This window comes from Cetorhinus maximus, chromosome 7 (assembly GCF_964194155.1).
Source record: "Cetorhinus maximus chromosome 7, sCetMax3.hap1.1, whole genome shotgun sequence".
Classification (NCBI taxonomy): domain Eukaryota; kingdom Metazoa; phylum Chordata; class Chondrichthyes; order Lamniformes; family Cetorhinidae; genus Cetorhinus; species Cetorhinus maximus.
The window spans coordinates 38,051,638-38,065,045 of NC_135885.1; the positions used below are offsets into that span (position 1 = coordinate 38,051,638).

Here is a 13,408-nt window from a genome sequence, read left to right on the forward strand (position 1 = left end):
CCAGGACTGCCTCCCCTCTCCGCACTCCTTCCTCCTCCAGGACTCCCTCCCCTCTCCGCACTCCTTCCTCCTCCAGGATTCCCTCCCCTCTCCGCACTCCTTCCTCCTCCAGGACTCCGTCCCCTCTCCGCACTCCTTCCTCCTCCAGGATTCCCTCCCCTCTCCGCACTCCTTCCTCCTCCAGGACTCCCTCTCCTCTCCGCACTCCTTCCTCCTCCAGGACTCCCTCCCCTCTCCGCATTCCTTCCTCCTCCAGGACTCCCTTCCCTCTCTGCATTCGTTCCTCCTCCCCCAGGACTCCCTCCTCTCTCCGTACTCCTTTCCCCCTCTGAATTCCTTCCCTTACACCTTCCACCCCCCCTTACACCTACACCCCCAGTTGCCATCTTCTCCCCTGTTACTCCCTCCTCCCCCGTACTCCCTCTCCCCAGCAACCTCCCTCACCAACACCTTCATTCCCCCCCTCCCAACCTCATCCCATCCTGACACCTTCATTCCCCCCTCTCAACCTCACCCCATCCTGCCACCTCTTCCTCTCCCAGTCAATCCTAGACCTTCCTTCTCCCACTCCCCAGTACATCTTCCTCTCCCAAACACAGCTGGACCTTCCTCTCCACTCCCTCAACCATCATCCGATGTGAGCGGACCCTCAACGGTGACTTTCCAACTTCTGAGGGCTGCTTCGCAGCAGAACCATGTCCATGAGAACCCACCCAGCATGCCATGGATGTTTCTCCAGTGTGAGGGCATGATTCCGGTGGGCTGGCCTTATAATGATATGCAGATGTATTGCAATGAGGTTCCCGGCATCCAATGGCAGGGAGTAGATGATCGCAAACTGGTTTCTCGCTGCCGTGAAACTGGTTTCTGGCCTTCTCCATATATTGTCCACTCACGCCGCCAAGCACAACCGTCAGTGGACATGGAAAATTTCGCCTAATGGCTCAGATTTAAAGCTGTTTAATATTATTGCAATCATTGTTGTGAAAGAGTGCATAGACAAAACTATGTTCACAAATCACTGTGAAAATGCAGGCTTTAAAAAAGCGAAGGGGCATAATAGCTAAAGATACCTCAATAATTGTGACTTCACAGAATGTTCTCCATCTATTCAAATTGGGGGGGTGGTGAAGGTGCGGTTGGGCCACTTGTCACACAGATAAACAAAGAGAGTACCATATCTGTCCTATGCTGGGTAAATCTACTACTTTGTATAGCCTTGCAACTTTTCAGCATAGGCAACTTCTGCTGAATAAACAGCTGATCCAAAAAACATGTAACAACATTTCAGATTATAATAATTGTTCCAACAATGTGTTTTTCTCAAATTAATTATATGCAATGTAAATGACAGTCTGATATGTAAATTCATTACAGATAATCAAAAGTACATCACCACAATGTGCCTCATCAGCTCCATTTTCACAGTCTTTAATTTTATTGCAATATGACGACTGCGGGATACAGACTGAGAGACTGCCACACGGGAAAAATCCAGTCGGACAACGGGGACTGTCAAGGATGGATGAAATTGCAAGTTCTAAAGAGGAAAAAGAGAGATAATAAATCACAGAAATTATTTTACTTGTGAAAAAATTGCTCATTGGCAAGGGCGAATAGGATTTCAGCAAATTAATGAGGCAGTCAGGATGTGCAAAATGATAAGGTCACAAACTAATATAAAAAGGAACAAACTGTCAAGCCAGATCCTATCTTCACAAAGTTCAGCACACACAAATGCATTTTTCAATCGGGGTTACAGAATAGCAGTTACAAGCAGGAGCCCTAGCTGTTTTTGCTTTTCTCCCTGGTCTGAGGATACCCTTGCATTGCCTCAGTTGAATCATAGATTCATAAAATGGTTATACAAATATACGAATTAGGAGCAGGAGTAGGGCATTCGACTCTTTGAGCCTGGTCCAATAGCATAGCTATAGCATAGAAAAAGGCCACTCAATCATCACGTCCATACCGCTCTCTGCAAGTGGTAACTCACCTCGTCCCAATCACCTGCCTTTTCCCTATAGACCTGCAATTTATTTCTCTTCAGATAATTATCTAATTCTCTTTTGAATGCCTCGGTTAAATCTGCCTCCACCACACTCTAAGGCGGTGCTTCCTTGTCCGAACACTAGATGTATAAAAAATGTTTCTCCTCCTGTTGCCTTCGCTTCTTTTGCCAATCGCCTTAAATCAGTGTCCTCTCGTTCTCGATCCTTGTGCCAACGCGAACAATCTCTCCTTACCTACCGTGTCCAGATCTCTCAAGATTTTTAACACCTTTATCAAATCTCCTCTTAATCTTCACTTCTCCAAGAACAGCCCCAGTTTCTCCAATCTATCCACTATACTGAAGTTCCTCACCCTGGAATCATTCTCATGAATCTTTTCTACGTCCTCTCTAATGCGTTCACATTCTTCCTAAAATGGGGTGCCCAGAACTGGACACAGCTCTCCAGTTGAGGCTAAGCCAGTGTTTTATAAGGATTTTGCGTACATACACTTGAACATATGAATTAGGAGTAGGAGTAGGCTACTTGGCCCCTTGAGCCTGCTCTGCCATTCAATAAGGTCATGGCTGATGAATGTAATCTCAATCCCATATTCCTGCCTACCCCCGATAACCTTTCACCCCCTTGTTAATCAAGAATCTATGTAGCTCTGCCTTAAAAATATTCATAAACTGCTCCCACTGCCTTTTGAGGAACAGAGTTCCAAACACTCAGGACCCTCTGAGAGAACAAAATTCTCCTCATCCCTGTCTTAAATGAGCGACCCCTTATTTTTAAACACTGAGCCCTAGTTCTAGATTCTCCCACGAGAGAAAACATCCTCACCACATCCACACTGTCAAGACCCCTCAGGATCTTAAAGATTTCAATTAAGTCACCTTTTACTCTTCTAAATTCCAATGAATACAAGCCTAACTTGTCAAACATTTCCTCATAAAACAAAACACCCATTCCCGGTATTAGTCTAGTAAACCTTCTCTGAACTGCTTCTAATGCATTTACATTTTTCTTTAAATATGGAGACTAGTATAGTACACAATACTCCAGATGTGGTCTCACCAATGCCCTGGACAACTGAAGCATAACATCCCTACTTTTGTAATCTATTCCCCTTACAGTACATGATGACATTCTATTAGCTTTCCTAATTGCTTGCTGTACCTGCATACTAATCTTTTGTGATTCATGCACTAGGACACCCAGATCCCTCTGAATCTCAGAGCTCTGCAATCTCTCACTGTTTAGATAATAAGCTTCTTTTCCATTCTTCCTGCCAAATGAATGATTTCACATTTTCCCACATTATACTCTATTTGCCATTTCTTTGCCCACTTACTTAACCTGTCTGTGCCACTTTGTAGCCTCCTTACATCCTCTTCACAATTCTTTGAGTTTGTATTCTCTGGGCAGGATCTTCCCCCCATAGGCGGGGTTTTGCAGGAGTGGGCGCGAGCGGGTGGGTTCTCGATCGGCGCCCCCGATTGGGAGGCAGGGGGCAGGCATGACGTCCGCCAGGAAGCACTATGCGCTCTCTGTGCGGAGGGGGGGCGGAAATTCCCTGACCCGGGAATGCACTTTTTTTGTGTATGTGTGCGAAAGAGCGCATAGATCTCCCTGAGGCAAAGTGCTGCCTCAGGGATGTCAGCTCAGGTTTAAACATTAAATAAAGATGAGAAAAAAAATTACTGACGTCCCCCCATGTGCCACTGTCACATGAGGTGGGACATGTCAATTTCTTTTATTTAGAGATTTCATACAAATTTTAATGCCCTCATGTAACCTCATCCCGCCTGTGGATGAGGTTTCATGTTTTTTCAGAAGCCCATCTAGGCTCCTGGCCTGCCCGCCAACCTTAAGGCTGGATGGGCAGGTCCATTAATCAATTTAATTACTTTTTAAATGGCCTCAATAGCCTTTGACAGTTCGCCAAACTGAAAATCTAAATGACACGGGTTGATGTCGGGACACAGGCCCGAAGTCACGTCATATCATTTTACGTATCGGCGACCGGGCCCCACCCCCCACTCGCTGACCAGAAGATGCAGCCCTATCTTGAAATCAGTCAGTTCAGTAAACATAGGAACTGAATCTAAGAATGAAGCTTAGCATCACACCTTGCTTTACTGAAAATTTTAAAGAAAAATAATACTGTTAAAAATTTAGGTTTCTATCATAAAATTTTAACTAGTTCAGTTTTTTAAATAATGTATACTTGTAAAGAAAATATAATTTTTTCCAATATTACTGTGTGATACTGTGAAGCAGGCTTGTGGGGGCTGTGTGTATGTTGTGTGTGTGACTAATTTAATTAATATGAAGACAGTCAGACTGCAAGGCTGTTCCCCTTAGTTGAAGGGTCAGTCATGAGGGGACATAAGTTCAAGGTGAGGGGCAGGAGGTTTAGGGGGGATGCAAGGAAAAATGTTTTTACCCAGAGGGTGGTGACGGTCTGGAATGCGTTGCCTGGGAGGGTGGTAGAGGCGGGTTGCCTCACATCCTTTAAAAAGTACCTGGATGAGCACTTGGCACGTCATAACATTCAAGGCTATGGGCCAAGGGCTGGTAAATGGGATTAGGTAGGTAGGTGAGGTGTTTCTCATGTGTTGGAGCAGACTCAATGGGCCAAAGGGCCTCTTCTGCACTGTGTGATTCAGTGATCTGCGTGATTGCACTCCGACATGTTTCACAATTGTACATAAGTACCATGCACCTGGCGAGCTGCACTTCACTTGGGATTTTGTGGTTTGTTTACCTACCTTGCTTCGGGCAGCATGTGCAGTCATCGGCGCCAGGTTTCGCAGGCAGCACCACATCACTTTTAGGGGGACTCACGGGCAGGTCTCTACCTACCAGACCAGCCATATGGCGGGGGTGGCTTTTCAACAGCTGCAGGGCTAGGGGAGAAGTGGCCTCAGGCAAGGGACGAGGCTGCAGGATGAGGGTGTGTGTGGGGGCACATGTTGATCTGTGCAAGTGCCCTCAAGATGGTGAGGGCTGAGGAGGCCTGAAGAGATAAGGCCAGAGGGTGATGTGTGGGTGTGTGTGAGAGAGTGGGTGGTGATGTCCCTTGAGCCGGCAGCGAGTGAGATGCCAGTGAATGTGTGATGGGCTTGTGACTGTGAGTTTAGAGTGATGAGATGGCTGCCTTACGCTGGCGGCATGGATGAGATCATTCACCCTCTTTCTGCACTGGATGGCTAACCTCTTCAGTGCAGCGTTGGCACTGACAACTCTGCCACTGTCTCCCAAGCCGGAGTGGTGAGGTTGCTGGACCTCCTCCAGCCAGAGCGGGTGTGGAGGACATCATGGCGGGCCTCCAAAAGGCATACCAGTGACATGTCACTGAATTCTTCTTGGCTTTCACCGGAGCAGTCCTGGGTTGCAAGCATTGAGAACTGTGTGCATGGCTACAGTTTAGATATGGCACCCAGAGTGAGGAAATGGTGAGGTAACGGCATGGCGGGCAATTCAGAGGCTGCCCACTAGTGAGATGGCATGTTTCCTGTGGATGCATAATTAATGAGGTGGGAAGTGTACGATACGGCTTGAAAACCTACCACTGCAGCTGTTGGGTAAAACGCCGTTTTTCACACCCGCTACAGCACCGAGTGCAAATCTGGGATGATTTCGCCCAACACCTTTGGGCATGTATTCCAGATAATTGAAAAGAACTGGACCACAATCTATGTCAGTCTTATCGTATGTAGCAGGTGTGAAACCAGCCAGAGGCTGTAGACTTTATGCTTCAACTTCACACCTTGTGCATTATTTTAAAAAGGCCTACAGCCAGCATTTTAAGCTTTTTGGAAGTGCTGTAGTGAATTTAAGTATCAATTATATTTGTCCAAACAGAGTTATGCAAACCAAAAGTATAAGTTGATGTGATTCATTTACATGGCTCTGACATCATAACTTTAAAATCAAGCTTATTAAATGAACTGTCCTATTAATGTAAAACTTGTTCATGTTGGTAATTCTGGTAAACATCTTGAGGGCATTTAAAGGCAAGATCAGGATTTGCTCTTGAATATTTTACATCTTATTTGTGAGATCCGTAGATATTTCCTGGAGTTTTCTGCTTCTGTGCTTGCTTGCCTGTGATTAAAATGAATAGCAATAAAATTGCAAACTGGAAAGCACAATAGTGGTAAACCCCAATAGTTCTGGACATCTCATCTTCAAAAATAATGAAATGGAGGGAACTCAATTAAAGTAACAAGAGTGATTCTATAGCTAGGGGGCTCTTTGTGGGGAGGTGGTGGTGTAGAGGTAATGTAAACGGACTAACAATGCAGAAGCCGAGTCTAATGCTCTGGGGACACGGGGTTTGAATCCAACCACGGCAGCTGGTGGAAGTTAAATGCAGTTAATAAATCTAGTCTGGTATTAGAAACCATTGCCAATTGTGATAAAAAAAAACCCATCTGGTTCACTAGTGCCATTTAGGGAAGGGAATCTGCCATCCTTCCCTGGTCTGGCTTACATGTGACTCCAGGCCCACAGCTCTTAAATGGCCTCTGAAATGGGCTAGCAAGCCACCCAGTTGTACCAAACCGCTACAAAGACTACAAAAGGAATGAAACAGGCTGGATTACCTGGCATAGTCCTAGGCAAATGGCAAACCCAGCCCTGTCAACCCTGAAAAGTTCTGCTTACTAACATCTGGGGGCTTGTGCCAAAATTGGAAGAGCTGTCCCACAGATGAGTTGAGCAACAGCCTGACTTAGTCATTCTCACAGAATCATATCTGTCCCAGACACCACCATCCTTGGGTGTGACATGTACCACTGACAGAACTGGCCCAAGAGAGGTGGTGGCACAGTGGTATACAGTCAGGAGGGAGTTGCCTTGAGAATTCTGAATATTGACTCTGGACCCTGGACCCCATGAAGTCTCATGGCATCAGGTCAAACATGGGCAAGGAAACCTCCTGCTGGTTACCACCTAATGCCACCCTCAGCTGATGAGTCAGTACTCCTCCATGTTGAACACCACTTAGAGGAAGCACTGAGGGTGGTTAGGGCATGGAATGTACTCTGGGTGGGGGACTTCATTGTCCATTACCAAGAGTGGCTCAGTAGCATCACCACTGACCAATTCCTAAAGAACATAGCTGCTAGATGGGATCTTTGGCAGGTAGTGAGGGAAGCAAAAAGGGAATACCTACTTGACCTCACCCTCACCAATCTACCTGTCTCAGATGCATCTGTCCACGATAGAATTGATAAAAGCTACCACCGCACAGGCCTTGTGGAGATGAAGTCCCATCTTCGCATTGAGGATACCCTCCATTGTGTTATGTGGCACTACAACTGTGCTAAATGGGATAGATTTTGAACAGACCTAGCAACTCAAAACTGGGCATCCATGAGGCACTGTGGGCCATCAACAACAGCAGAATTGCATACAAACACAATCTGTAACCTCATGGCCCAGCATATCCTCCACTCTACCATTACCATCTAGCCAGGGGATCAACCCTGGTTCAATAAAGAGGGCAGGAGGGCATGCCAGGAGCATATGAACATATGAAATAGGAGCAGAAGTAGGCCATTCGGCACCCCAAGCCTGCTCTGCCATTCAATGAAATCATGGCTGATCTGTTTGTGTTTCGAATTCCACACCCCCATCTACCCATGATAACCTTTGATTCCCTTGCCTAACAAGAATCTATCTACCTTCGCCTTATAAAAAGTCAATGACCCCGCCTCCACCGCCTTCTGCGGCAAAGTTCCAAAGTCGCGCAACACTCTGACAGAAAAAATTCTCCTCATCTCTGTCTTAAAATGGCAACACTTAATTTTAAAACAGTAACCACTAATTCTGGACTCATCCACAAGAGGAAACTTCGTTTCCATGTCCACCTTGTCAAGACCATTCAGAATCTTATATACTTCAATCAAGTCACCCTTCACTCTTCTAAACTCCAGCTCAGCCTGTCCAACCTATCCTCATAAGACAACCTGCTCATTCCAGGTATCAATCTAGTAAACCTCCTCTGAACGGCCCCAATGCATTTACATCCTTCCTTAAATAAGGAGACGTGGTCTCACCAATGCCCTGTATAACTGAAGCATAACATCCTTACTTTTATGTTCAATTCCTCTCATAATAAAGGATAGAATTCCACTAGCCTTCTTGATCATGTGCTGTACCTGCATGCTAATGTTTTATGAGTCATGCACTAGAATACCTAGATCCCTCTGCACCTTGGAAATCTGCAGTCGTTCTCCATTTAAGCAATACTCTTTTTTTTATTCTTCCTGTCAAAGTGAACAACTTCACATTTTCCCACATTATAATCCATCTGCCAGACATTTGCCCACTCACTCAACCTATCTATGTCCATCTGCAAACTCCATATGTCTTCTTCACAGCATGCTTTCCTACCTGTCTTTGTGTCATCTGCAAATTTAGATACCATGCCTTCGCTCCCCTCACCTAAGCCATTGATATAAATTGTAAAAAGTTGAGGCCCCAGCACAGACCCCTGCAGAACTCCACTCGTCACATCCTGCCAAATCAGACAAAGACCCATTTATGCATACTCTCTGTTTTCTGCCAGCCAGCCAATCTTCTATCCATGCTAATATGTTATCCCCAATATGCCTACAGGCTCCTCTTTATCCACAGTACCTTACTCTTTCAAAACACTCCAATAACTTGGCAAAAAACCAACTGGCCTTTGGATTTTTTAGGAAACCTCATCCATGATGAGGTTTCCAACAGCAAATAAAATTAAATAACAATGTTTAAATTTCATTCATAACATGTCCCTGCTCATGTGAAGTAAATGTCACATGAGGGGACATTTTTTTTTAACATTTCAAAATTCTTTATTTTTAATAGTTTAGATCTTCAGCTCCCTGAGGCAACTCTGCCTCAGGGAGCTTTCATTGCACGCACGTGCATGCATGTGCGAACTTGCGCTCTCGCCCCCGCTCCCCCCTTCCATAGGCAGTGCTACAGCACGCCTTTCATGCTGGGTGTGCCTTAATTGGCCTGCCAGCGTGAAATCACGGTCGTGGCCTGGCTGCCGGTGGCGGTCGGCTTGCCCCCGCCAAGCCCACCCGAGGGCAAAATTCTGCCCGATGTTGACTCTTCCCGATTACCTTGAGTCTTTCTAAGTGCCCAGCTAAAATCTCTTTAATGATTGATTCTAACACCTTCCCCACAACAGATGTCAAGCTAACTGGTTTATAGTTTCCCGTTTTCTGCCTCCCTCCCTTCTTGGATAGAGGGGTTATATTTGCTACTTTTCAGTCTGATGCAAACTTTCTAGAGTCTAGGGAACTTTGGAAAATTAACACCAACGCATCTGCTACCTCATTAGCCACCTCTTTTAAGGCACTAGGATGAAGTCCATCTGGACCCGGAGACTTGTCAGACCACAGCTACGTCGGTTTGCTCAGTACCTCTTCCCTAGTGATTGTAATTTCACCAAATTCCTCTCTCCATACACTTCCTGATTTACAGCTATTACTGGAATGTTTTTTGTATCCTCTATTTTGAAGCAAAATATTTGTTCATTTCATCCTCCATTTCCTTATTATCTACTATTAACTCCCCATTCTCATTCTCTAGACGATACTTTACTTACTATTTTCCTTTTTAAATACCTGGAAAAACTCTTGCTATCTGTTTTTACATTCCTAGCTAGCTTCCTCTCATGCACTAATTTCTTTCTCCTGATTAACCTTTTAGCCATTCTCTGCCGTTCTTTATATCCTGACCAATCATCTGACCTGCCACTCATCTTTGCAGTTATATGCTTTTTCCTTAAGTTTGATGCTTTCCCTAACTTCATTAGTTAACCACGGATGATGGGTCCTCCCTTTAGAATTTTTCTTTATAATAGGAATATACTTATTCTGAGTATTCTGAAATATCCCCTTAAATGTATGCCACTGCTTCTCTATTGATCTATTCCATAGCCTGGTATCCCAGTTCACTTCAGCTAACTCAGCTTTCATGTCCACATAGTTGCCCTTATTTAAATTTAAAACACTAGTCTTAGACCCACTCTTCTCCCTTTCAAACTGGATGTAAAATTCAATTATATTGCGGTCGCTGCTACCTTGCAGTGCCTTTACTCTGAGGTCATTTATTAATCCTGTCATATTACACGATACCAAGTCTAACATAGCCTGCTCCCTGGTTGGTTCCAGAACGTGCTGCTCTAAGAAACTATCCCAACAGCATTCTATGAACTCCTCATCCAGCTTACTACTGCTAATCTGATTTTTCCAGTTTATACTTAGACTAAAGTCACCCATGATTATTGCCGTCCCTTTATCACAAGCACCCAATATTTTGTTTTGTATACTTTGCCCTGCATTGTGGTTACTGTTAGGGGGTTTGTAGACCACTCCCACTGGTGACTTCTTTCCCTTACTGTTCCTCATTTTCACCCAAACCGATTCTACATCCTGATCTCCTGAATCAAGATCATCTCTAACTATTGCACAAACACCATCCTTGATTAACAGAGCTACCCCTCCACCTTTACCTACCTTCCTATTCTTCTTGAATGTCATATGCCCCTCAATATTCAAGACCCAATCCTTGTCATCCTGTAGCCACGTCTCTGTAATGGCTATCAGATCATATTCATTTACTTCAATGTGCACTATGAATTAATTTACTTTATTATAGATGCTACATGCACTCCGATACATAGCTGTTAGTTTTGTCTTTTTGTTATCTTTGTAACATCTAGTCTTGATTGTTGGTGCCTCCTTAGGTTTTTTCTCTCTATCTCTTCTTGCCATTCTCTGATCCTCATTTCCCATATTACTATTTTCCTTTCTTACCTCGTCTCTACTCTTTGATATACCACATCTTTCCACATTTGACCCTTTGCCCCCACTATTTAGTTTAAAACTCTCTCTCCTTCCATGGTTATCCGGTTTGCAAGAACACTGGTCCCAGCACGGTTCAGGAATAGACCGTCCCAACGTTACAGCCCTCAGTTTCCAAAGTATTGGTGCCAGTGCCCCACAAACCGCAACCCACTTCTCCGACACCAGTCTTTGAGCCACGTATTCATCTCTCTCATTTTATGTAGCGCCAGGCATGCCTAAAAATGAGGTGTCAACTTGGTGAAGCTACAATACAGGACTACTTGCATGCCAAACAGCAAAACCTTCATGCAACAGGCAGAGCTAAGCAATCCTACAACCAGTGGATCAGATCTAAGTTCTGCAGTCCTGCCAAATTGAGTGTAAATGGTGGTGGGCAATTAAACAACTCACCGGAAGAAAAGGTTCCACAAAAATTCCCAAACAACAATGATGGGGGGCCCATCACATAAGTGCAAAATAAATGACTGAAACATTTGCAACAATCTTCAGCCAGAAACACCGAGTGGATGATCCATCTCGGCTTCCTCCTGAGCTCTTCAGCATTACAGAGGCCAGTCTTCAGCCAATTCAACTCACTCTACATGAATCAAGAAACAGCTGAAGGCACTAGATACTGCAAAGGTTATGAACCTTGATAACATTCCGGCAATGGTACAGAAGACTTGTTCTCCAGAACTAGCTGTGCCCCTAGCCAAGCTGTTCCAGTACAGCTACAACACTGGCATTTACCTGGCAATTTGGAAAACTGCCCAGGTATGTCCTGTCCACAAAAAGCAGGGCAAATCTAAACTGGCTGATTACCGCTTCATCAGTCTACTCTCAATCATCAGCAAAGTGACAGAAGGGGCCCTCGACAGTGCTATCAAGCAGCACTTGCACAGCAATATCCTGCTCACTGATGCTCAGTTTGGGTTCCGCCAGGGCCACTCAGCTCATGACCTCATTACAGCCTTGGTTTGAACATGGACAAGAGAGCTGAACTCCAGAGGTGAGGTGAGAGTGACTGCCCTTGACATCAAGGCAGCATTTGACCAAGTGTGGCATCAAGGAGGGCCCTAGCAAAACTGGAGTCAATGGGAATAGGAGGAAAACTCTCTGCTGGTTGGAGTCATACCAAGCACAAAGGAAGATGGTTATGGTTGTGTAGGTCAATCATCTCAGTCCCAGGGCATCAATGCAGGAGTTCCTCAGGGTAGTGTCCTAGGTCCAATCATCTTCAGCTGCTTCATCAATGACCTTCCTTCCATCATAAGGTCAGAAATGGGGATGTTCACTGATGAATGCACAATGTTCAGCACCATTCGCGACTCCTCAGGTACTGAAGCAGTCCATGTCCAAGTGCAGAAAGACATGGACAACATCAAGGTTTGGGTTGACAAGTGGCAAGTAACATTCGTGCCAGACAAGTGCCAGACAATGACCATCTCCAACAAGAGAGAATCTAACCATCACCCCTTGACATTCCATGGCATTACCATTGCTGAGTCCCCCACTATCAACAACCTGGGCATTATGATTGACCAGAAACTGAACTGGACCAGCTATATAAATACTGTGACTACAAGAGCAGGTCAGAGGCTGAGAATTCTCAGGCGAGTAACTCACCACCTGACTCCCAAAATCTTGTCCACCATCTACAAGGCACAAGTCAGGAGTGTGATGGAATACTCTCCACTTTCCCGCATGAGTGCAGCTCCAACAACACTCATGAAGCTTGACACCATCCAGTACAAAGCAGCCCACTTGATTGGCACCCCATCACCTTCAGCATCCAATTCCTCCACCATCGACATACAGGACCATCTACAAGGTATATTGCAGCAACTCACCAAGGCTCCTTCAACAGCACTGTCCAAGCCCACAACCTCTACACCAAGATGGATGAGGACAGCAGCTGCATATGAATACCACCACCCACGAGTTCCCTCCAAGCCACACATCATCCTGACATGGAACTATATTGCCATTCCTTCACTGTTTCTGGGTCAAAATCTTGGAACTTCCTCCCTAACAGCACAATGGGTGTACCTACACCAAATGGACTGCAGCGGTTCAAGAAGATGGCTCACCACCACCCTCTCATGGGCAATTAGGGATGGGCAATAAAAATGCTGGCCTAGCTAGTGACACCCACATCCCACGAAAGAATAGAAAAATGTAATAATGTTAAAAAGAACTGAACTTCAAAATAGAATATGTAGTATAAAGGGTTAACATTTGGGATATGTGAACGTATGGCGTAGATGATGATGTATCACTGACACAAGTCAGTCATGTGTTAGACTTTCTCTTGAGAGAGAGGTTGGAACACTATGCCCAGGAGTAACATGTCTACTCTGTAAAAACAGAATTACCTGGAAAAACTCAGCAAGTCTGGCAGCATCGGCGGAGAAGAAATCAGTCAACGTTTCGAGCCCTCATGGCCCTTCAGCAGAACTGAAGCATAGTTTCAACAAGGGAGAAATATAAATTGGTTTAAGGTGGGTGGGGGGGAAGAGACACATTGAGGGTGTGGTGTGAGCAGATAATCAA

General features: G+C 45.1%; 1 protein-coding gene across 1 annotated transcript in view; it reads right to left on the reverse strand.

The window, feature by feature from the left end:
- Positions 1 to 13,408, reverse strand: part of LOC144682449 (relaxin receptor 1-like) — a 241,886-nt gene that overhangs the window by 170,698 nt on the left and 57,780 nt on the right. Inside the window, exon 2 of the mRNA XM_078544852.1 lies at positions 1,397 to 1,540. Within this exon, the coding sequence (XP_078400978.1) occupies positions 1,397 to 1,540 (144 nt within the window). The remainder of the gene's footprint in view (positions 1 to 1,396; positions 1,541 to 13,408) is intronic.